This window comes from Calidris pugnax, unplaced genomic scaffold, assembly GCF_001431845.1.
Source record: "Calidris pugnax isolate Ruff unplaced genomic scaffold, ASM143184v1 scaffold71, whole genome shotgun sequence".
Taxonomy (NCBI): Eukaryota; Metazoa; Chordata; class Aves; order Charadriiformes; family Scolopacidae; genus Calidris; species Calidris pugnax.
In genome coordinates, this window is record NW_015090882.1 from 3,145,494 (window position 1) to 3,169,023 (window position 23,530).

A 23,530-nucleotide genomic window follows, 5' to 3' on the forward strand; every position below is an offset into this window, starting at 1 on the left:
CATCAGGTGCTTACTGTGTTTGGTTGCTATTTCTGGAGTTACTGAAGAAGGCTAAGGGGTCCTTCCTAGAAGTGGTATGTGTGCGACATGAGATAAAACGCCACAATTTCCTTCTCCCTCCCTATCCTACTGTCATAAAGTAGATTTGAACTGTTGTCCCTGGAGACTTCTGGTGTGTCAAAGGACTTGTGTTAATTCCTGTTGCCTTTCTGATTTCTGAATCTGTTTAATGGATGTTTGAATTTACTGATACTTATTTGAAGTTCTGCTCTGAACAAGAGTACAAAGTGTGGTGTATTTGGAGTAATCAATTACATGGTGGCATCCAAGGTGGCATTTAGCTGAACCCTTCCCTTTTGGGATGTCTTGTAATCAAGCAAGAACTTACCTTTCTAATAAACTAATTTCTCCTTCTGCAGTTAAAAAAAAAAAACCATAAATATAGATGTGTATATCCTCTGTTATATTTCATATATGGCATCTGCGTAAACTTTTGTTGATCAAAAGTAAAAGCAAGCAATGTGTAAAATCAAAAGTTTTGTTTCAATCCACCTTCATGTGTGAGCTGAAACTGCCAAGCTACTTTTATTTGTCCTCTTTGTGTCTAGTTCTTTCTTTCAGGTAGTTGTTCTTTACTAAGTCACTGCATTTAACAACCTCCTCTCATGAAAAAGCATGTCGATCCGAATAGTGTTTGGGGGAGAGGAGAGAGAAAGGAGGAGGAGGAAGGGTATTTATGCGACTTGTCTTCTGTGTGGCAATCACAAACTGGGACAGCAAAAAAAAAGTCTTGGATTTAAGAAGAAAATGTGAATACATCATTGAATCATAGAATTGTCCGGGTTGGAAGGGAACTTTCAGATCATCTAGTCCAACCATCAACCTCACTCTGATAAAACCCATCACTAACCCATGTCTCTAAGCACTATGGCAACCCGGCTTTTAAATCCCTCCAGGGATGGGGCCTCAACCCCTTCGCTGGGCAGCCCAGTCCAAGGCTTCAGAACCCTTTCCCTGGAAACATTTGTCCCAATCTCCAATCTGAACCTCCTTTTTTTGTGGGAGGGGGCCCAAAACTGGATCCAGCCCTCAAGGTGAGACCTCACCAGTGCCCAGTACAGGGTAACGATCCTCTCCCGAGTCCTACTCCCCACACTGTTCCTGCTCTCCCAAGTCCTACTCCCCACACTGTTCCTGATCCAGGCCAGGATGCTGGTGGCCACCTTGGCCACCTGGGCACACTGCTGGCTCCTGTTCAGCCAACAGCTGCCCAACAGCCCCAGGTCCTTTTCTGCCAGGCAGCTCCAGCCACTCTGCCCCCAGCCTGCAGCCCAGCACTTGGCCTTTTTGAACCTCATCATGGATGATATTGGTTGAGATCATCATAGATGATGGCTTGAATTTGACTTGACTGTCTCAAATATGAGCATTTATTTTCCTTTAGCTGTTTCTTGCTCCATAGTGCCACGGGGGGTGTGCAGGGACCTTGTGATGAGAGCAAGCATCCGTAACATGGGGCTTGTCGGTTCACTCTGCTGTGTTTGTCCATAACATGGTCTTGGTACCAGGATCCTGAATGGACTGCTGGCCCATGGAGTGGCAGCAGATGGTTGTCTTCTGTTTGCTTCTGTTCACCTTTTACTCAGCTCAGAGAAGCTTTGCTTACTGTATTAAGAGCCTGAGATACGGGGCAGCATATAATTACATACTGTCACAGTGTCCATAACTGCTCTTCATGTGACTTTAAAGCATCCCCAGATAATTTTTGTCTAATGTGGCAACTCGTAATTTACTCTAATGTGCAATCAGAATGCATTACGTATGACACACTTAAGATGAACCACCTTGACACTGCTGATTGCTGTACGTAGTGTTTATTCCCTCACTATTATTTTTTTTTGGTTGGTTTTGGGTGGTTTCTTTTTCCCCAAACAAGAAAGTGGAGCAGACAGTTTGCATTCTTGGATTCTTTCCTTTCCTGACTCGCTCCCTTTCTCTCTGTCTCCTCTTTTCAGGTCAACGCTCAGTTCTCAAAACGGATCCAGGCAAAAATCAAGGACCTTCTGCAACAAATGGAGGAAGGGCTGAAGACGGCAGATCCACATGACTGCTCTGCCTATACTGGCTGGACTGGTGAGAAAGCTAGAATTTGAGTGAAATGTGTTTGTTAAAGGATGTAATTGGGTTTATTCACAGGAGGAGGTTCTGGTATTCTCACAGGAGTGGCAGAAACGCTCTGATACAGACATTTGTGTGAGTTGGTTTCTTTTAACTCTGGACCCTTGGTCACTACTGTCTGGAATGACTTCCATTGGCTTCAGCAAACAAAGTTGCAGAGAGATAATTGGCTTTTGTATATGGAGATCTGTGTCTTGCAAAAGGATTGGATTCTCTAAGGCTGCTCTTTCTTTTTGCTTACCTCCTGTTTCTTTAAGGTTTTCTTAAAATGAGTTGATTTTTTTTACCTATTTCTGTTCAACTCACTATTAGTTAGTAGTTGTCTAATGGTAACAACATCTTGTAATGGTTGCGGGGGGAGGTAGGTAGTGGGGAGATGTTCTGTTCCCAGGAGCTTGGAGCCTTAAAATCTGGAATATGGATAGTCTGGCTGTGCTTGTTCTGTCAGTCCAAAAATGGTAAGATGAACGTGTGAGGAAGGGGGAGTATGGAGGTGGGGTTGCAAGATCGTGAAGTTCCTGAAGATAAACAGGCATGTGCAAGCTCTGGTTATTGCTAGGGACCATCGTTCATTTTGCGTTGCATCATTGATGCTTGTCATGGAATTGTCATGGAATTGTTGGAGTCGGAAGGGACGTCTAGAGACCATCCAGTCCAACCCCCCTGCCAAAGCAGGGTTGCCCAGAGCACATCACTCAGGAGCATCCAGGCAGGGCTTGAAGATCTCCAGAGAAGGGGACTCCACACCCTCCCTGGGCAGCCTCTTCCAGGGCTCTGCCACCCTCACCCAAAACAATTTCTTCCTCATATTTGAATGGAGCTTCCCATGTTCCAGCTTGTGCCCGTTGCCCCTCGTCCTGTCACTGGGAACCACTGAAAAGAGTCCGGCTCCATCCTCCCTCAACCCACCCTTTAGACACTTGTAAATGTAGATAATGTCTCCCCTCAGCCTTCTCTTCTCCAGGCTGAAGAGCCCCAGCTCTCTCAGCCTTTCCTCACCAGGGAGGTGCTCCAATCCCTCCATCATCTTTGTAGCCCTTCACTGGACTCTCTCCAGCAGTTCCCTGTCTCTCTTGAACTGGGCAGCCCAGCACTGGACGCAGGATTCCAGTTGTGGCCTCCCCAGTGCAGAGCAGAGGGGGAGAATGACCTCCCTCCACCTCCTGCCCACACTCTTCCCTACGCAGCCCAGGATCCCATTGGCCCTCTTGGCCAGAAGGGCACATTGCTGGCTCATGGATAATTTACTATCAACCCAGATCTTCCTTCTCCAGACATTCACAGACATCAGAATGGGTTCTTCTGATCCTTTCGGTAGAGCTTCCAGTTGTCAAGCCTGATGTGGCCATTGCTCTTCACGCTGCCAAAATGTATCTGAAGTGCCACTTTGCTATTACAATGGCATATTCTATTCCTGCTCTGCTCACGCTTCAGGCATACTTAGGCTTTTAGCACAGCGTGTTTGAAATGTGCCCTGAGGAGGTCTGGTTTTTTTTTTATCTTTATCCTTATGTCGTGAGGGGGAGCAGCTTGGAAAAACTCTCCAGGCTTTGCCCGTGCTCAGATTTAATTCTGGCAACGAAAGGGTAACATTTCTTCGCGTTCTTCTTGATGTTTAGGTACAGATGGTGCTGTGGGTGGATGGGTGGGGAAGTTTTAGACAACTCAAGACTTAAAAGAGTAGATGTGTTTGGAGGTCTGAAAGTTGAGTGGCTGCTAAGTGAGTGCAGAAGATCTCCAGTGGTGGGCTTTCTGGGCTCCCGGGGAGCTGTGTTCTGACACTGTGACTGACAACTGAAGTTAGGGCTGATAAGCCAGAGCCTGCTGAAAATGAGTCACAAGCTAAAAGTAACACAGCCATCATTAGCTGAAACAAGAGCATAGATGAACAAGCAACGCGGTCTAATGAGAGTGGGGTTTTTCCATCCTCTAGAAGGATCGCCAGCTACGTCTTTACCAAGTTATAAACTTCTTTCAAGGCTCCCGGGGCAATGAATGAATAAAAATATTTAAACGATCTGGCTTTTAAAATATTTAGTGTAAATACTTTCTCCCTGGGCTTGCTCCTTGCAGCATCTTGCTAGTGTGCAAATCAGAAGGTGAAAGGAATGCTGAGAACAACTGTCCTACTTGCGATGTACCAAGTCTAAACAAACCTTCCTGGCAGTCCAGTCCTAAGCTTCTGCTTTGTGAAGCTTCTTTAAAATGTGGGCTCACATACTGCTGGCACGTCACACTCATGTTAGAGTCCATCTTGCTTAAACATGTGTTCTTCTCATGTGCCAGACATCTTAGAGGAGCCATTGTAACAAGGAAGGAAGTATTGGATGAACTGGAACTCATGGCTGCTTTTCTGATCATCCTTTGGTCAAGCCCAAATATCTACACGTTTGTTGCAACATAAAAAAAGTTACAGAAATCCCAGTAAATAGCCCCCAAGTTTCCATGCTGCTGAATTGGGCTAATCTGCAGCTCTCCTCATGGACTCATCTAGAAAGACCTTATCAAAGCCCATCCGGAGAACATCTGAGGAGGTACCAGCTCTCTCATGGTGCTATTCTTCTTGTACCCCTTAGGTGCCCTCTCTGTGGACCTAAGTGGGGCTTGTGTGTATTGGGCTTTCATTGTGGCTCAGGAGAGTACTCTCCCTGTTCAGAAACGAGCATGACCATGCAGCATGGTATTTTAATTTCTAAGGTTTGGTTTGGTTTTGTTTTAATGGAAAACTATGTAATGAGTTTAATGGAGTGAAGCTTGATATTACCTTCTGGCGTTCTCTGAGGACCTGTTTGCTTTCTGGCTTTTACAACCCAGGTTAATTTGTAGAAGCTGATAATCTTATTGTGAAATACATTTAAAGGTTATAAAAAAAAAAAACAACCTGGCAAGTTGAATGAAGAAAACTTATCAAAAGATCCTTTTACAAATCAAATGGAAATTAAGTCACTTCTTGCATGTAATAGATGAGTATTGTACAGTCAATGTACTTGGTCATACATGCGCTCGTTAGCCCGAGTGTTTGAGTCTTCAGTGATTTATCAGGGAGTGGAGCCACAGGACAAGGGGTAATAGTTTTAAATTGAAAGAGGGGAGATTTTGATGAGAGATTTGTAAGAAATTCTGTAATGTGAGGGTGGTGAGACACTGGAACAGGTTGCCCAGAGAAGCTGTGGCTGCCCCATCCCTGGAGGGGTTCAAGGCCAGGCTGGATGGGGCTTGGAGCAACCTGGTCTGGTGGGAGGTGTCCCTGCCCAGGGCAGGGGGGTTGGAACTCCATGATCTTTAAGGTCCCTTTCAACTCTAACCATTCTATGATTCTATGATTTCTTCACCACGTGTTGGTGTCTCATTCATGAATTTTCATCATTCTCTGCAAATTGTGAGTCTACCATTGGGCTTGAGTCTGATTTATTTTTATTATTTTTTTTTTTTGGTCACAATCCAAATTGAAATGTAATCAAAATAGATGGCCTGATGCCTTCCCATTGTATAAGCGGGGACCCTTGACTGACACGTTTTAATTTCCCAAATACCTGCTCTCATTTGAATTACTGGTTCAGAGGCACTGAGTAGGATACGCTTAGAAGGAAAAAAGTAAATGAAACTCTCTCTTTTTCCACGTGGTTGTTCTAGGTATTGCCCTCTTATATCTACAACTGTACCGTGTCACGAAAAACCAGAGCCATTTGCAGCGATCTCTCGATTATGTGAAGAGAATCCTTCGCAACCTGAATGGCAGAAGAGTGACTTTCCTCTGCGGCGACGCGGGGCCGCTGGCGGTGGGGGCTGTGGTTTATCACAAGCTGAAAAATGACAGCGAATCTAAAGAATGTGTTGCCAAGTAAGTGGTTGCTGGTGGAAAAAGCCATGCCCTTCATTTGTAGAGAGCAGTGGTTTCAGTAACATTAGCGAGTGGAGTTTTGGAGGACAGGCTTAAAAAACGGAGGCACTTTCTCCCCTGATATATTTTCAGTTAAAGAATACAAAATAGGCTTTATCTTTCTTAAAGCTGGCTTACACTTGATTTGTGTTTAGTGGGTTATCTCCAGTCCTTTATCACTGTAAGAACAGGATGTCCTGGGCATATCTGTAGTGCCTGCACGTTTTGATTTTGTCACATTGAAGTGACATTTAACAAAAGCCGCACGCTTGTCAGAGGCAATATGTAGTGCTTGTGCAGTGTGTGATGCTTCCTCTAAAGAGTGGGTCTTAATTGTAGATTCATTACAGAACATGTACACTGCAGGGATCTGGAAACATCCAGGCAGAGACACGGTACATCAAATTGATACGTAACAAAGATTTAATAAAACAAAGAGGAGGTATTTGCTGAACCATCAAAGGCAAGGGCTTTAATTGGGTCAGAGCTGATGAAGGGTAGCCTGAAAAAATTCCAGCCGCTTTCAAAGTAATCTAAATGTAACAAATGTCTTGAGAAATCCCCTTTAGATGTAGAGAGAACCAACTGCCCCTTTGCTGGCAGGGAGCTGATTGCTATCCTGGTGAGGACTGGAAGATCTGGAGCTCTGTGGGGTTTGTGTCCAGCAGCATGCCTCGGGCTGCCAGAAGTTGTGGACTAGCCTTGTGTCTTGAGAAATCCCCTTTAGATGTAGAGAGAACCAACTGCCCCTTTGCTGGCAGGGAGCTGATTGCTATCCTGGTGAGGACTGGAAGATCTGGAGCTCTGTGGGGTTTGTGTCCAGCAGCATGCCTCGGGCTGCCAGAAGTTGTGGACTAGCCTTGTGTCCCCATCTCCATTCGGGTTGATATTTGGAAATAGAATAGACCTCTTTCTAATCTGAAATCTTCATGTGATTGATCTCTGCTGCTGTTCCTGAATGAATATTTCAGTTTCGAAGTGGGTGGTAGGTTTGGGGTTGTATTTTGGTTGGTTTTTTTTTTTGCTGTTTGAACTGGCAGTAGACTTGGGCATGTCATTTTGGATGCAGCTAGGAGAGCAGTGGCGTTGTAAGGCGTGCAGCATGAGTATAGCAAAAATGAGATTAGCAGTAAATCTTTTCGTCCCGCTTTCGCTTGGAAAGTCATTTCTAGGAGGAGGACTGACAAGGAGGTTATTTTGATTATTTGTTCCTTTTCTTCCTTTTTTGTTTACAAATATATTCATGACACCAGCTGAGTGGTACGTCATAGATGTCAAAATATAATCTATTATTGCACTTTTAACTCCTTACCTTATAGTTGTCCATTTTTAGACTTGAATAATAAAACTTAACAGTGGACACTTAGACAGAAAGGTCTTTTTTTTTTTCTGTGAGTGGCTTTTCCCTGGTATTAAGGAGTGACAGCATAAACAAGCTGTTGGAGTCAGTGTTTTTGCTCCAGCATGATGGTAGCCCTAACGTTTCTGCTGAGTAATAGCTGTTGGGGGGCATCTGGGAATTGAATTTAGTCTTAATCCTGATTGTCTTGCCCTCTCCCCGAATTTAAAATGTGATCATCTCCATGGTTTCATCTAATTGCCAATTTAATCACAAAAGATAGGAAGAGACGGGGAAGGAGAGGGCAGGAAAACAGATCTCTGCTCCACCTCACTTCTGAAGTGGACCAGTGGAGTGATAGCAGGGAGTCTCTTTAGAGCATATGAGAGTTGTGATGGCCAGCCCAAGGGGTTTTTTTTTCATCACTAAAGGCAGACGAAACACTGTGCATAACAGCACTGCCCTTTTCAAACCTGAGCTGCTGAACATTTGAGACAAGCTGTTATCTGGGGAGGGGGAGCGCTGAATGGTGGTGCTGAGTTCTTGTGGCTGTTATTTTCCTCTTGCACATCTCCATTTAAGGGTCCTTGCTCAGGTGAGATTCCCAGAGGTTCTGCGTGGTGCTCCCTATTTGTTGGAGCAGTTCTCCAGCCACATCCAGCCCTGCACCCCTACATCTGTGTCTGTAGGCACAAAAACCTGATAGTTGCACTGATACTCACCTGGCTCTGGCTCTTGAGTTGCCAGTGAGGGATGGGCGAGCTCTGCAGAGCTCCTGTGTGTAAGGCTGGACTGGGGATGTGGTGGGGCTTCAGCTTCTGGCCTACAATACATGGTCCAGAATGGTCTCTAGAGAAGATGCTCTCTCTCTCTTTCTCTCTCCCCCCACCTTCCTTGTCTGATGCAGGTTGTTGCAGCTCCAAAGGACAGTCATAAGCACAGATGCCGAACTTCCAGACGAGCTGCTTTATGGCAGAGCAGGTTATCTATATGCCTTGCTCTACCTGAATACTGAAATTGGTCCAGACACCGTCCCACAGTCTGTTATCAAAGAGGTAAGGTGCTTTTCTCTCTCTCCAGTGCCACAGCATCAGTTAGCTTGAACTGGAATCACTCCTTCGCATAACCGAAGGGATTGAGAGAGGGATAGTGGAGAGGAGAGGGACCTAGAACTGGGATCTCAGTCTTTTTTGTCCCTCCAATCTTTTCTTTCTTTCTCTGCTGCCCAGCTGGGATAAAGACAGGCCAGTGCAGGTAGGTCTGTGACCAGGCATGGAAATGGATTTAAGACGTAACTAGTTTTGGAGCCTTTGAGGATGAGAAATCATTACCAAAATCTTAATACAGAAGTGTGTAAGTGTTCAAGTGAAAAGAAGGAGAATTCAGTGTGGGGAAGATGCACGACTGTTCTGCAAATACCAGAACCAAAGAAGGCAGACATGGAAGAAAGATGATCAGAGGGATGGAGCACCTCTCCTATGAGGACAGGCTGAGGGAGCTGGGATTGTTCCAGCCTGGAGAAGAGAAGGGGAGACCTTATAGTGGCCTTCCAGTACCTGAAGGGGCTACAGGAGAGATGGGGAGGGACTCTTTGTCAGGGAGTGGAGCAATAGGACCAAGGGGTAATGGATTTAAACTGAAAGAGGGGAGATTCAGCCTGGAGAAGAGGAGGCTCCAGGGAGACTTTATAGTGGCCTTTCAATATCTGAAGAGTGCCTATAGAAGAGCTGGGGAGGGACTCTTTGCCAGGAGGTGTAATGATAGGACAAGGGGAAACGGTTTTAAATTGGAAGAAAAAGATTCAGATTAGATCTCAGGAAGAAATTTTTTACTCTGAGGGTGGTGAGACACTGGAACAGGTTGCCCAGAGAAGCTGTGGCTGCCCCATCCCTGGAAGGGTTCAAGGCCAGGCTGGATGGGGCTTGGAGCAACCTGGTGGCCCTGCCCAGGACAGGGGGGTTGGAACTGGATGATCTTTGAGGTCCCTTCCAACCCAAACCATTCTGTGATTCTATGATTCTATGATTAGAAATATTTATATATTAAATTTCTACTCTTAGAAATAGAAAGGATTCCATCACTTAGGAAAAATTCCATTTCTACCTCAACAGCCGAGTTCAATTCATAGAATCATAGAATCATAGAGTTGTCCAGGCCGGAAGGGACCTCCAAAGGCCATCTAGTCCGACCTCCCCGCAGTCAGCAGGGACACCCCCAACTAGACCAGGTTGCCCAGGGCCTCGTCGAGCCTCTCCTTGAATATCTCCAGGGAAGGGGCCTCAACCACCTCCCTGGGCAACCTGTTCCAGTGCTCCACCACCCTCACGGTGAAGAACCCTCTCCTGATCTCCAGTCTAAATCTGTTCCCCTCCAGCTTGAAGCCATTGCCCCTCGTCCTGTCACTACAGGCCTTTCTAAACAGGCTCTCCCCAGCCTTCCTGTAGGCCCCCTTCAGGTACTGGAAGGCTGCTATTAGGTCTCCCCGGAGCCTCCTCTTCTCCAGGCTGAACCACCCCAGCTCCCTCAGCCTGTCCTTGTAGCAGAGGTGCTCCATCCCCCTGATCATCCTTGTGGCCCTCCTCTGGACCCTCTCCATCAGGTCCATGTCCTTCTTATATTGAGGGCTCCAGACCTGCACACAATACTCCAGGTGAGGTCTCACCAGAGCAGAGCAAAGTGGCAGAATCACCTCTCTGGACCTGCTGGCAACGCATCTTTTGATGCAGCCCAGGATGGGATTGACCTTCTGGGCTGCAGCTGCCCACTGCCTGCTCATGTCCAGCTTCTCGTCCACCAGAACCCCCAAGTCCCTTTCCTCAGGGCTGCTTTTCCAATTGAACTGGTGTGTTGCCTGTCTTAGGTAATAGATGCTATTATTGAGTCGGGGAAGAACTTTTCAAAGGAGGAGCGGAAGACAGACCGTTGTCCTCTGCTGTACCAGTGGCACAGGAAGCAATACGTTGGAGCAGCCCACGGCGTGGCTGGGATCTATTACATGCTCATGCAGGTAAGAGCATCTTCTGTTGGGTTGGGGTGAAGCACCATTTCTTGTCTTGGCATCAGCAGATCTTATCTCCAGCTTTCATGCACGTGCGGCGTGGTGCTGGGTCGGGGTCTCACCATTTGGGGATAGACTCTGCAGCCCAGAGCTGTGCAGAGATGGCAGCTCAGGCAACTGTGACTCGGGTATCCTCGTGTTAGAGTGAATTAACCCTTGAGTTCAGAGCGCCGGTGTGCCAGGAGCTGAAGTTTCCTGTCCTCAGCAGAGACAGTGAGGTGCCTTCCCTCATCCTCATGCTTATTGCTTCTGGTGCCTGCAGGTAGTCCAGCTAAATACCTGCTTACTCACCATCTCTCACTCTTCAATTTTTTGCTATTTTTCACATGAGCACACCACTGGTGCCTTCTGCCCTCGATGCCCTTCCTCTCTTCTCTGGTGACCTTTTTTTTCTCACTGTCTCGGAGCTTTTGGAAGACTATCCTTAATTGCACATTAGTCTTAAACATGCTTTTAGTCTTTAGATGTTCTTCCTCCTCCTTATCCCCCCTTTTTCTCCCCCAAAAATCTGATGTTCCTTAGTGTGCTTATGACCTTTGCTTTCCTCTTCCTGTTGTCCTGAGTGAGATTCCTCTGCCCTGTACACCTCCTCTTTCCCACATTTAAATCCATTCCTGCCTGCCCTGAGGTTCTCCAACAGGATTATGAAGTTGTTCAAAAGAGACTTGTGTATCTTATTTCTGTTATACAATCTGGAAAAAGAGCCAGAATCAAGATTCATTATAGAAGATGGCTATAGAGCTGCAAAATTTGCATTGTAGCTGTTCCTCATTTTTAAAGGTGCTGCCAGTCTAGGCATCTTTGTAAATGTTAATTTTCTTATCAGCTCATGCAGAATGACTTTCCTTCAGGCACATGGAAGGGTTGTACGTCCTCACAGCCTGAAGCTGCATACAAATGTTCACTGCAAAAGTGACTGGGCTGGTAGTTGGTGTTGCCACTGCTCAGCTGTTCCTCATTTGCAGAAGATGCTGTGACTTCTCCCCATCTGTTTCACATTAGCTCACACCACTTCCACTGGTAGCTCAGGGTAAAGCTGCTGACTCTGCTGTGGAAGTGGCTACTGCTCTGCTACCTGAAGGCATGTCTTAACCTTCTGCAGTGACCATCTAACCGGGGCCTCAGGCTGCTCTGATTTACTGCACCCTTATCATAGAACGGTTAGAGTTAGAAGGGAGCTTAAAGACCATCCAGTTCCAACCCCCTGCCCTGGGCAGGGACACCTCCCACCAGACCAGGTTGCTCCAAGCCCCATCCAGCCTGGCCTTGAACCCCTCCAGGGATGGGGCAGCCACAGCTTCTCTGGGCAACCTGTTCCAGTGCCTCACCACCCTCACAGCAAAGAATTTCTTCCTGAGATCTCATCTAAATCTCCCCTCTTTCAGTTTAAAACCATTACCCCTTGTCCTATCACTCTACTCTCTGACAAAGAGTCCCTCCCCATCTCTCCTGTAGCCCCTTCAGGTACTGGAAGGCCACTATAAGGTCTCCCTGGGGCCTTCTCTTCTCCAGGCTGAACAACCCCAGCTCTCTCAGCCTGTCCTCCTAGGAGAGGTGCTCCAGCCCCTCTGATCATCTTCGTGGCCCTCCTCTGGACTCGCTCCAACAGGTCTTCCCTTCCTGCTTGCTTTAGCACAGTGGTCCACCCCCCTTTCGACTCCCTCATCTTCCTGGCTTCCATTTTTCCTTCCCTGGCTTTGCTAGATTTTCTGAGAAACATCCGGTCCTTTAAAGTAGCCTCTTTAAAGGCTCCATCCTTCATTTACTATTCAAGGCCGATAGGAGAAATAATCGCACAAGTGCTTTTTGGTTTAAGCAAAAGCTACATGTTAAAATCATAACTATCTTTTTCTTTACGGGTAATTGCTGCTTTTAAGAATTACCACAAAGCCATTGTTTATGCAGCATTAGATTACTGCCTTTTCACTGTACGTTAAATATTGTGAGTCATGCAGAGTTGAGTCATCCACTGCAGAAGAAGATGGCATATTGGAGTCCATCCTTTCCCCATCCCTCCCACGCCCAGTGAGGAGAATTTTTCTGTATTTTCAGTAAAGGCTTCAGGAGATGGTTTGTTGAGTGGCTGGTTGGTAACAAAAAAAAAGGGTGTCCAGCATAGCACCTTAGATATGAAGGTCACTGATCATCATTTCTGTACACCTTTATGAGGAAACATGTGTTGCTGGATTTATTTGCAAAAGACTATTGGAAAAATAAGAGCTCAGCAGTGTTTAGTAACTCATCCAGGGGGGCAGTCTTTTTTCAGTGGAGGAAACGGGCACAAACTTGAACATAAGAAGTTCCACCTAAACATGAGGAGGAACTTCTTTCCTGTGAGGGTGGCAGAGCCCTGGCAGAGGCTGCCCAGGGAGGTGGTGGAGTCTCCTTCTCTGGAGACATTGAAACCCACCTGGACACGTTCCTGTGGGACCTGCTCTGGGTGGACCTGCTTTGTCAGGGGGTTGGACTAGATGATCTCCAGAGGTCCTTTCCAAATCATTCTGTGATTCTGTGATCCAGGAGGTAGAGGGGGAATGCTGAAGTGAAAGCTAGGGAATCTCAAATCCTAGCCCCTTTCCCTAACCCTGAGGCAAAAATGCGTGTTTGCATATCGTTGCTCTTGGCCAGGGAACCAGGACACATACCTGTAGGTTACCTTTTTGCTGGGAACCTCAACAGCTTGCACAAAGAACTCACTTGTACTCGGATCTTCTCAGAAGAACAAGGTGAGAAGGAGCTTTGTAAAGAGCTCTGCTCTTCTTAGGTTTACCTCCCAAGAACAGACGTGCCGGGCAGGACTTGCCGTGCTGGTGTCCATCTGCTTTGCCTTCTGCTGCAGAGGTGCAGCATGAAATCAGAGCCCCCCAGAGCCTCTCTACCCCACAGGACACCATCTTGAGTGAGGGCTGATGAGCTCTGGGGAGTTCTTCATGATAAGCTGATCTGTATTCAGGCTTCTGATCAGCAGCGTGAAGGTTTCTATTCTGCTCAGAAGAGTGCAGAGGTGGAGTGTGGTTGAGGGACCTGGTCGGTAGAAGTCGGGCAAAGCTTTCCTGGCTAAGGTGAAATAGAAGCTTTTGGGTTTTTTCAAGTTACTGAAAATACAACCATTGAAAGTCTTCCTTCATTTGGCTCACCTCTTGAATGCAAATGTGCTGGAGCTGGTGGGAAATGGTGAAATCGTATGACGCCGAGTCAGCAACAAAGACAAGTTATTATAAAAAAAACAAGCTCAGTTATTAGGCTCCAGTTTCTACAGTTGTTCCCACAGCTTGCAGGAATTCCAGAAGTCGTGTAGGCTGCGTAAAAATAGAGAGCTCTGTTAGGAAAATACTATGAAATGGGCTGGCAGAGGAGGGGATGCCAACAAAGAGCAACTGCAGACCCAACAGATACTCGGTTTCTCCACCTTTACTTACCAGGAGCATGCAGGTTGATGGATAGATTCTCCTTTTGGGAAGGGTGTCAACTAAATAGAAGAAATGAGAAAGAAAATTCAGAAGAGCAACCGAAGGATGAGTTTGTAGTACAAAGATGTTTAGCTACCTGGAGAAGCAGCTCTTGCTTCTGAAATTGGAAATGCAGATTTATAGTCCATAGCTTCTGGGAGTTTGGTTTTTTTTTTTTATGATGGAAGACTTTATTCTCCATTAACTTTTGCCAGGTATGCCACTGCATACACTCTTCTTCATTTATTTGGAAAGAGGACGGGTAACCCATTGTGTTTTAAGTGTGTATTATGAGCAATATAAAACCATCTTCCTCCTATGAGTGTTCCCTCTGTTTTAAGGTATAAAGAGAGGCCTGGGAGTCTCGAGATCCCTATTCTATTCTCAGTTCTTCCATAGTCTTTCTGTGTCACCTCCAGTTAAGACAGAGAACAACTTGGTGCCCCAGTTTCTCTGTCTCCACGGTAGCTGTAAAAATGCTCCTCACAAGGGTATTGTAAGCAGACAGTAATTAAAACTGTATGAAGTGATACAAAGTATTTGGATCAAGAGCGCGTATGTGGGATACTTGAAAATAGATCATAGAATTAATGCTGATACACAATTTGTTACTACATCTTTCTGTTCATGGTTTTGACGGCGGTTTGGTTTTTTTTGTTTTTTTTTAATGTTTTCTTTAGCCAATTGCAAAGGTGGACCAGGAGACCCTGGCAGAGCTGGTGAAGCCCAGCATTGACTACGTGCGTCATAAAAAATTCCGATCTGGGAACTACCCGTCGTCCCTGAGCAACGAGACTGACAGGCTGGTTCACTGGTGCCACGGGGCCCCCGGAGTCATCCACATGCTCATGCAAGCTTATAAGGTGAATCATTCTGTGCTCCTAGAAACCTCTTTCTACAGAGAGACACCTTAAGATTGTAAAGGCTTGCATTTTACATCTTTCTACATCTCGGCTTTCAAACCAGAACCCTAGGCTAGGCATCTAAAAATCTCAAAAGAGGTGTAAAGAGGAAATAAGTGGGTGAAATTGCTTCTTACGGTGTCAGTAGTTACTAGACTTTAGGCTTTCTTGGAGAAGAGCCATATAGTGAAACAATTTGATATTGGAGTGCTGGGTGTGGGAACATTGACTTAAGTTGTTTGAATTTTCATCTCAAGAGTTTGAAGAAATCACGTTGGTTTTCAAAAGCGTGGTTTCATGTGTCTTGCCAAAGAATGTCTTCCATAAATTACTTCTTTATTAAGATATAGCTCTTGAGAACATCAGAGCAAAGATCCCAGGCCCCTTCTAGGGCATAAATATAACCACTGAGCTCCCACAAGCCCAGCATTCGCTCTTATCCATCCTTAACTAGGTTTGCTCTCTCTCTCTCTCCTGTTGTGCGCTTCTGATTTGCATGACGTTTGGAAGTGTGCCATTTAATTAAACTTATGCAGATTGATTCTTGCTTTTGACAGCCCGCCTTGGCAGATTCCCTGCTTGGCCTCTGGGTGGGCTGATGAAAAGCAGGCTGGGTTTGTGGAACGGTTCCTCATGCAGCTACCTGAAATACCAACTGTAAATGTCTCGCAGCGTTGCTGAACGTCGCAGCAGTCGCAGTTGCTTTTGCTTTGGACTGTGGTAGGAGGCTGAATTAACACTGCAGACCCCTTCCCACCCTCTCCCCCCCCCTTTTTTCTCAACACGATGCTTTCCCCGGCACAAAATGTTTGGCAGGAGATAGGAGGGGTAGAACCAAGTTCTGTTGAGCAGTCTCCTTCCTGGCCTTTTTTTTTTTATTTAAGGTGATGGGGAATATGATGCTTTTCTTTTTATATTCCGCTTTCTGAAGAAGCAGTAAGAAAAATTGGAGTATGTTTTGCTGGCTCTGCTTTCATACCAAGCACGGGGACTTGCAATAACAGACAGAAGTGTTTGTCTTGGAAATCAAGTGCTGTTGCCAGCCCTTAATTTGAAATGTTACAGCTAAGTAGCTGATAAACCCTGTTCAGAGAGAGGGACTTTCTTTATCAAGCTTGTGGATTTAAGAATCTTGCATGTTAATTGCTTCTGTTACCTTATTAAATAGCCTGGCAGGGGATGCTGCCTCTGAAGGGCTGAGGCTACAGCAGTGCACTAGTTACCATTTTTTAATTGGGTTTCTTTTGGGTCTCATTAATCTGTAGAGTGACTTAGGCAAAAGGGAGCAAAAAAGTAGCCTTATAAAGGTGGAAGTCTGGTGGTGTTCAGCTAAATCACTTGCTTTTGTTTTCTGCTCTCTTGATGGGCTCTCTGTGTCCAAAATGCACTTTAGTTGCAATAAACTTTGCAAAATTGGTTCTTTGCCCAAACTGGCTAGTGCTTGTGAGTGTTTACAATAGAAATACTAATCGAGGTAACGGAGTGTTCCTGCTTGTACTTGTGAGTGTTCCTCCTTGCATAGCCTTGTGCTACGCAGAGAGATATTCGTGTGCATTTTCACATGGAATTGAAGGCAGATGGTGAGTAACCAGGAAGAATTACTCAGGAAGACCAGGATCTAGCCCTTTAGGCCCAGATATGATGGCCAGTATTCTGTTGTTACACTTCTTGGAGGCAATAAGTACATTTCTGTATTTCAAATCAAATGATGTTGTGGTTTGGGAATAGAGGGGAGAAGTGAAAAAGACCAGGTACCCTTTAAATAGATTTTAGGTTTTAGAGCCAAGGGCCTCGAACTCGAGTTTTTCCTTTGGGCGTCCTAATTTCAGAAGCAAACCTTGAGAAGTTCTTTCTCCTTCCATGCAGGGAAAGGAGAAACAACTTAGTAAGAAAAGAAAGGCAAGTCTATGATGAATGGATTATTAAAATTCAAAATAGGTTATGTGTGGAAAAACCCTCACACCAACAGTGAAACAAAAGAAAGCTCTACCTGAGAGATGTTTTCATTAGTCCGTCAATTTATGTGTGTTTATTCTCTGTTTTCATTCCACAGACTTTTAAAGAGGATAAATACTTGAAAGATGCTATGGATTGTAGCGATGTCATCTGGCAGAGAGGTTTATTGAGAAAAGGATACGGGATCTGCCATGGCACTGCTGGCAATGGCTACTCCTTCTTGTCTCTCTACAACCTAACTCAGGACAAAAAGTACCTCTACCGAGCTTGCAAGGTGAGCTCTGCAGCATCCTAACAAAATCACTGTTCCTTTTTCACATCATAACCCCCGTGGCAGGAGTAAAGGTGATCAGAGTAGGCTGTGGTGTGCTAGAGCTGGTGGGACCACAGTGTCCCATCACTTGCTCCCCTCGTCTCACCCCTTGACTGGATGCCTTCAGCTGTGTACGTGGGGCACGCACCGTCTAATACTCCCAGTGAAACCCACAAATGTTCGGAACTAAACACGTATTCAGAAGAAATTAAGAGCCTGAAAGTCAGTCTGCCCGAACAATAACAGACTAATGGTATGTGGTGCTAATTAGTCCATTGAGACATCCGCTGTCGCCCTCAGCTCCTCAAGCGGTATTGTTTGTAGTCTTCTGTAATTACTTGTTTACAGACTAGTGTCTGTTTGGGGCTTTTAGAGCTCTGAATTGCAGTTATTAAATTGCTCACTTAGATTTTTTGTGTTGTTTTTTTTTTCATTAATACAAATTGCAGAGAAAGACACGCTCAGAATTTTTTCCACTTGGAATCGTCCAGGTTCTGCTGGCAGCTCTGTTAATGCTAGCAGTTACCCCAAGGGGAAGGCTTTCTCAGCCTCTCTCCTCCTCATCTCATAAGGCTTCTGCTTTGTTTGATTTGTTGGGTGGGTTTTTTGAGCTTACTTAATGGGTATTAGGTTTCGTATTGCATACATAGCTATTTAGCTACCGCTGATGTGTGAGCCACAGCATCAAGCAGGTGTTGGTGTTTGGCCTCTCCCTGTCATCCTCCGTGCTAGTACATCTCCTGGGGCTCTCTGCAGCTTTGGCAGCTTCTGGTGGTGCTGCTTTTCTGGCCCAGGGGAGCCCTGACGTTCTTCCATACCTAGCTAGAGGAAAGCAAGTGTATCTGCTTCAAAGGCAAAGAAGAAAGAGACTCAATTCCGTACCTGAAATCCCTTTGAGATGGAGAACGTGGCACAGTGGCCAAAGACTGTTTGCTGAAGGTGCCCAGCAGGTCTGGCAGCATGTTTGCACCCATTCTGCATTTCAGCATCTCCAGCATTGACTCAGGCCCTTCAGACTCTTGCAGGGGAGATCTCGAAACGGGCAGAGGAATTTGCTTGTCTGGCCTTCTTGAAATCTTTTCTCTTTGCATGCGGGGAAGCCAAACATGCGGTTACGTTGGTGCCTGAAGGCACGTATCTGAGAGAACTAGGTGGCTCCCCTCCCAGGGTGTTCACTCACACCAAAAACACGAGGCCCAGGGGAAGGAAACGTGTCCAGGAATCCCTGGGTACCTCTTGGGGAACCATGAAACCGTTTCACCAACCAACCACAAGAGCTCGAAAGGCTGTGGCTCACGGAGACCCCTGGTTTGTGCTTCTCCCTTTCAGCTTTGCACGTTTTCTCCAGTGTTATCAGACGGGTTCCCAGGAGGACGAGGCACTCCTAAGCTGTCCTGCCTGTGAGAGGAGAAAAGGGGATGTGGCATCCAGGGCATCCGAGCCCTGTGCCACTCAGCGTTGGGATTAACCCACTGCTGATAGCAAGCGTGGCCAGTCTATGTGACGAAGTACAGCAGGTGTCTTCCTGCTAGAAGATTTTGATTTATTTTTTGTCCCCTTGGTTTAACAAAGATATTAGTGGGGCTCACTGGATGTGTGAGTTGTGCTGAAGCTATGAACTTGTAAACGATGGTTGTGCTTCAGTAGCCTGGGGGTTTTTAATTGTTTTTTTTTTTTTTAATTTCCGTTGCACTTCCCGGGCTGGCAGCAGCAATACAGGCTTGTGTGCAAGAAGATGTGGATGTTGCAAGAATTGGTTGTAGTTTAGAAACGAGCCATAAACGTGTTCTGTCTGCACACGTAAGACAAGATTACGTGGAAAATTAAACCTTAGTTTGAAGATTTGTACTTGGGGGCAGGAGAGGAGGAGCCCAAAAATGTTTTTTCAGTTCTCGGTAACAGTGTGGACCACAACGTTTGTGTTTGTGTGGTTTTTTGCTGGGTTTCCACAAGACATTCACACAAACACACACACACCCCCTACTGAGAGAAGACAAATCCATCCCCTGATAAAGATTTCAACAGGAAGAGAGTGGAGGGAAGGAGGGAGGAGATGCTACCCGTTATCCTCCCATTGAGCAGACTGGTGGCTGTGGGGGATGCTCCCATCCAGTGAGCAGGACGATCAGTTGGCTCGCAGGTTGCCCAAATTGCAGAGGGAGCAGGGAGAGACCTCTCAGGTCTTTGCTTTGCAGGAATCTTCATGCTGCATTTTCAGTAGGTAGTGATTTGCTTCCCAGCACAGAAATGGCAGGGGAACCCGTGGCTCCCTGTGTGCTTGGGGGAACCCTAAAGGAGAAAGAGATGGTTGCCATGAAATGGATCCAGATGTGGTTCCTAAGTCATGTGTGTCCAATGGAGCTACTCCAGCAATGCTGATCAAACACAAGGCAGACACTGGTAGCTCTTTTTAATGGTATTCCATCTTGTGATGACCATAATTGTCATTTTCATAAGGCTTGGGGAGAGAAAATAAATAAAACTAAGTAATGGTGGATAGAGATTTAATGCTTTAAATTGGTGAAAACCAAAATGCAGTTACCAACCCCGAGTCCTGAGCGTGTGGATAAATTAAGCAACAAGACAGACAAGAAAGTGGTATTACAGGATTAAAAAGTTTTCCCCTTGAAACTTGAATATATCTGTTCTCATAGCATTTCTCATCGACATGTAGAAGTAGACAGAAAACAGTAGTTAAGTAGAGCCCGCCTAATTTAATTGTTATGAAACTGAAATTTGTGCTGTGGAAATACATATCCTGAAACCTAATTGCAGCCTCGTCATGGGTGAAGGGGGACAAAATCGATCTCAGACAGTGATTTCTATATTGTGTCTCTGCTTAATGATATTTTACATTTAGTACCTATTAAAGATACGCAGGTACTCAAGCAGCTTGCATCAAACAGTCTTAAATTAAAAAAAAGATTTTAAAAATATGTTTTTTTTATGTTTTCCCCAGTTTGCTGAATGGTGTTTGGAGTATGGTGCACATGGATGTCGCATTCCTGACCGGCCCTATTCTCTCTTTGAAGGTAAAGTGATGGTGTTGCAAAGGGGATAGTGTTATATGGGAAAGACAGGCAGCCTCACAGCTTTGGCTCGTTCTTAGGAGCTGGGAAATCTTTGGTGGGTTCCTCTGCTATTAAAAATAGACCCACCCCTTACCACCACCTCTGCCTAAAAGAAAGATGGGGGACACAAAAAAATCATAGAATATTAGAATGGTTAGAGGTGGAAGGGACCTTCAAGATCATGGAGTTCCAACCCCCTGCCCTGGGCAGGGACACCTCCCACCAGACCAGGTTGCTCCAAGCCCCATCCAGCCTGGCCTTGAACCCCTCCAGGGATGGGGCAGCCACAGCTTCTCTGGGCAACCTGTTCCAGTGTCTCACCACCCTCACAGCAAAGAATTTCTTCCTAATATCTCATCTAAATCTCCCCTCTTTCAGTTTAAAACCGTTACCCCTCGTCCTATTGCTCCACTCCCTGATCAAGAGTCCCTCCCCATCTCTCCTGTAGCCCCTTCAGGTACTGGAAGGCTGCTGTAAGGTCTCCCTGGAGCCTTCTCTTCTCCAGGCTGAACACCCCCAGCTCTCTCAGCCTGTCCTCCTCGGAGAAGTGCTCCATCCCTCTGATATATTCGTGGCCCTCTGCTGGACCCGTTCCAGCAGGTCCATGTCCTTCCTGTGCTGAGGACTCCAGAGCTGGACACAGCACTCCAGGTGGGGTCTCACCAGAGCAGAGTAGAGGGGGAGAATCACCTCCCTGGACCTGCTGGCCACGCTTCTTTTCATGCAATAGAAATCCATTCACTATCACAACTTACACTTTTGATTGCATTTCAGCAGTCTCCCCTGTGAAGCCACTGCCTTTGTCATTCTTAAACAAATACCTGCTGTGGCTGATGCCTCTTTGCTGAAAAGGAACAGAAGTCTGGGCAAGAGTTTTTGTTGCCGAGGGCTGGGGCAGAGGAGCAGCTGTGGGTAGGGGGGGTCTCAAAGTAGTTGCTGGTTTGTCAGACCTTCTCTGCTGCAATACTCTGCTGCAAGGAAAAGGTGATTTTAACATGAACCCAAATCATAGAATCATAGAATTTCCCAGGCCGGAAGGGACCTCCAAAGGCCATCTAGTCCGACCCCCCGCAGTCAGCAGGGACACCCCCAACTAGACCAGGTTGCCCAGGGCCTCGTCGAGCCTCTCCTTGAATATCTCCAGGGAAGGGGCCTCAACCACCTCCCTGGGCAACCTGTTCCAGTGCTCCACCACCCTCACAGTGAAGAACCCTCTCCTAATCTCCAATCTAAATCTGTTCCCCTCCAGCTTGAAGCCATTGCCCCTCGTCCTGTCACTGCAGGCCTTTCTAAACAGGCTCTCCCCAGCCTTCCTGTAGGCCCCCTTCAGGTACTGGAAGGCTGCTATTAGGTCTCCCTGGAGCCTCCTCTTCTCCAGGCTGAACAACCCCAGCTCCCTCAGCCTGTCCTTGTAGCAGAGGTGCTCCATCCCCCTGATCATCCTTGTGGCCCTCCTCTGGACCCTCTCCATCAGGTCCATGTCCTTCTTATATTGAGGGTTCCAGACCTGCACACAATACTCCAGGTGAGGTCTCACCAGAGCAGAGTAAAGTGGCAGAATCCCCTCTCTGGACCTGCTGGCAACGCATCTTTTGATGCAGCCCAGGATGGGATTGGCCTTCTGGGCTGCAGCTGCCCACTGCCTGCTCATGTCCAGCTTCTCCTCCACCAGCACCCCCAAGTCCCTTTCCTCAGGGCTGCAAATCACTTGAACAGAAAGGAAATGCCGAGTCCTTAAGGGATTCTCTGTAAGTTCAAAAGATGTTCCTAAATACTTTCCTAGAGCTTTGTATTTTTATTTGTAGTTTATTTTCTGTTCCTTATCTCATCCTTATGTTGGCGAAACACGGTACCAAGGAATCATAGACCCAAGCAGGATTTCAAGTAGGGCTTCCACCTCATGAAGGATGAGCCTAGTGTGCCACCTACCCCAAATACGGGAAATTACAGGGCACCGAATAAGATTATCCTACAAATAAACCCATCCGAGGTGTGAACGCAAGGGAGGAGGAGTTATATTCACCCCTTCTGAATTATTAAGTTATTGTCTTAACATTTGAAGGAGAAAAGTGTAAGTATTCTTCCTCCTGAGAGCTCCCTTGCACGCCCTGGTAGAGGGAACCTGGTGTGTAGGAGCTTCAAAGTTTGTTGAGAAGGTGAAGTGACGCCAACAAGAGGATGACTCGTGCCTTAATGCTGACATACTGCTTTTCTTTTAGGCTTTTTTCAATTTCAGTGATTTATTTAAAAAAAAAAAAATCTAGGAGTCTCAAATTTGAGACAGAAAAGTCTTGATTGGGTTTTTTTTTTTTTTTTTACCCAAAAATTTCAGTGATTTATTTAAAAAAAAAAAATATCTAGGAGTCTCAAATTTGAGACAGAAAAGTCTTGATTGGGTTTTTTTTTTTTTTTGTAGCCAAAATGATGTGTGAAGTTGTCCCAATTCTGCACGTACAAGCACACTTTCAGTGGAAGTTGCACATGCATCTTACAGGATTGGCTGAAGCGTTTCATTTGCCTCAGATGCTGTATTTCAGGAAGGTTCTTTTCTATGTATGTGCTTCGGTGTTCAGAAAATAGGATTTTAGCTAGACCCTAAAGCTGAGCTTGTATTTGTGTGCTGCCCTGCTGCCAGGGTGCCTCTGTTGTCTGTCGCTCCGAGAGTTAGTGCTTCAGGCTTTGGATGACCTCTTGAAGAACAGCAAACAAATGAATCTGTTTGTGGCAAGCATGATAAAGTTTTACCTTTGTTTTTTAACCAGTGAAACGAGGAGCAAGAGCTGCTCAAATTGTGAGGGACAGTCCACATTGGGATTTATTTTTTCTTAATGGAAGTAGGATTGAGGTTGTGCAGCTGAAAAGGTGGTAGCAGAGAGATCTTGGTTCTTGCCTTTGATCGTTTCTTGTGAAACTTGGTTGCCTGTGCAAAGTACAGATGAAGAGTAATGGACCGTGAGGTGGATTGAAAACTGGCTGAAAGACAGAGGGTTGTGATGAGGGGCACAGAGTGTAGCTGGAGGTCTGTAACAAGTGGTGTTCCCCAGGGGTAAGTGCTGGGTCCAGTCCTCTTCAGTATATTCATCAATGACCTGGATGAAGGGATGGAATGTACCCTCAGCAAGTTTGCTGATGACATAAAACTAGGAGGGGTCATTGACACGCTGGAGGGCTGTGCTGCCATCCAGTGAGACCTGGACAGGCTGGAGAGCTGGGCAGAGAGGAACCTGATGAAATTCAACAAGGGCAAGTGTCGGGTGCTGCACCTGGGGAGGAATAACCCCCTGCACCAGGACAGGTTGGGGGTGACCTGCTGGAGAGCAGCTCTGAGAAAGACCTGGGAGTCCTGGTGGCCAACAGGATGCCCATGAGCCAGCAATGGGCCCT

General features: G+C 46.2%; 1 protein-coding gene across 1 annotated transcript in view; it reads left to right on the forward strand.

Annotated features, from left to right (window-relative positions):
- LANCL2 (LanC lantibiotic synthetase component C-like 2 (bacterial)) overlaps nucleotides 1-23,530 on the forward strand; it is a gene marked incomplete at its 5' end in the record, with an annotated part of 39,744 nt that overhangs the window by 12,161 nt on the left and 4,053 nt on the right. The window contains 7 exons of the mRNA XM_014946959.1: nucleotides 2,016-2,133; nucleotides 5,812-6,019; nucleotides 8,305-8,452; nucleotides 10,258-10,404; nucleotides 14,585-14,767; nucleotides 16,860-17,036; nucleotides 20,035-20,107. Coding sequence (XP_014802445.1) covers nucleotides 2,016-2,133; nucleotides 5,812-6,019; nucleotides 8,305-8,452; nucleotides 10,258-10,404; nucleotides 14,585-14,767; nucleotides 16,860-17,036; nucleotides 20,035-20,107 — 1,054 coding nt within the window. The remainder of the gene's footprint in view (nucleotides 1-2,015; nucleotides 2,134-5,811; nucleotides 6,020-8,304; nucleotides 8,453-10,257; nucleotides 10,405-14,584; nucleotides 14,768-16,859; nucleotides 17,037-20,034; nucleotides 20,108-23,530) is intronic.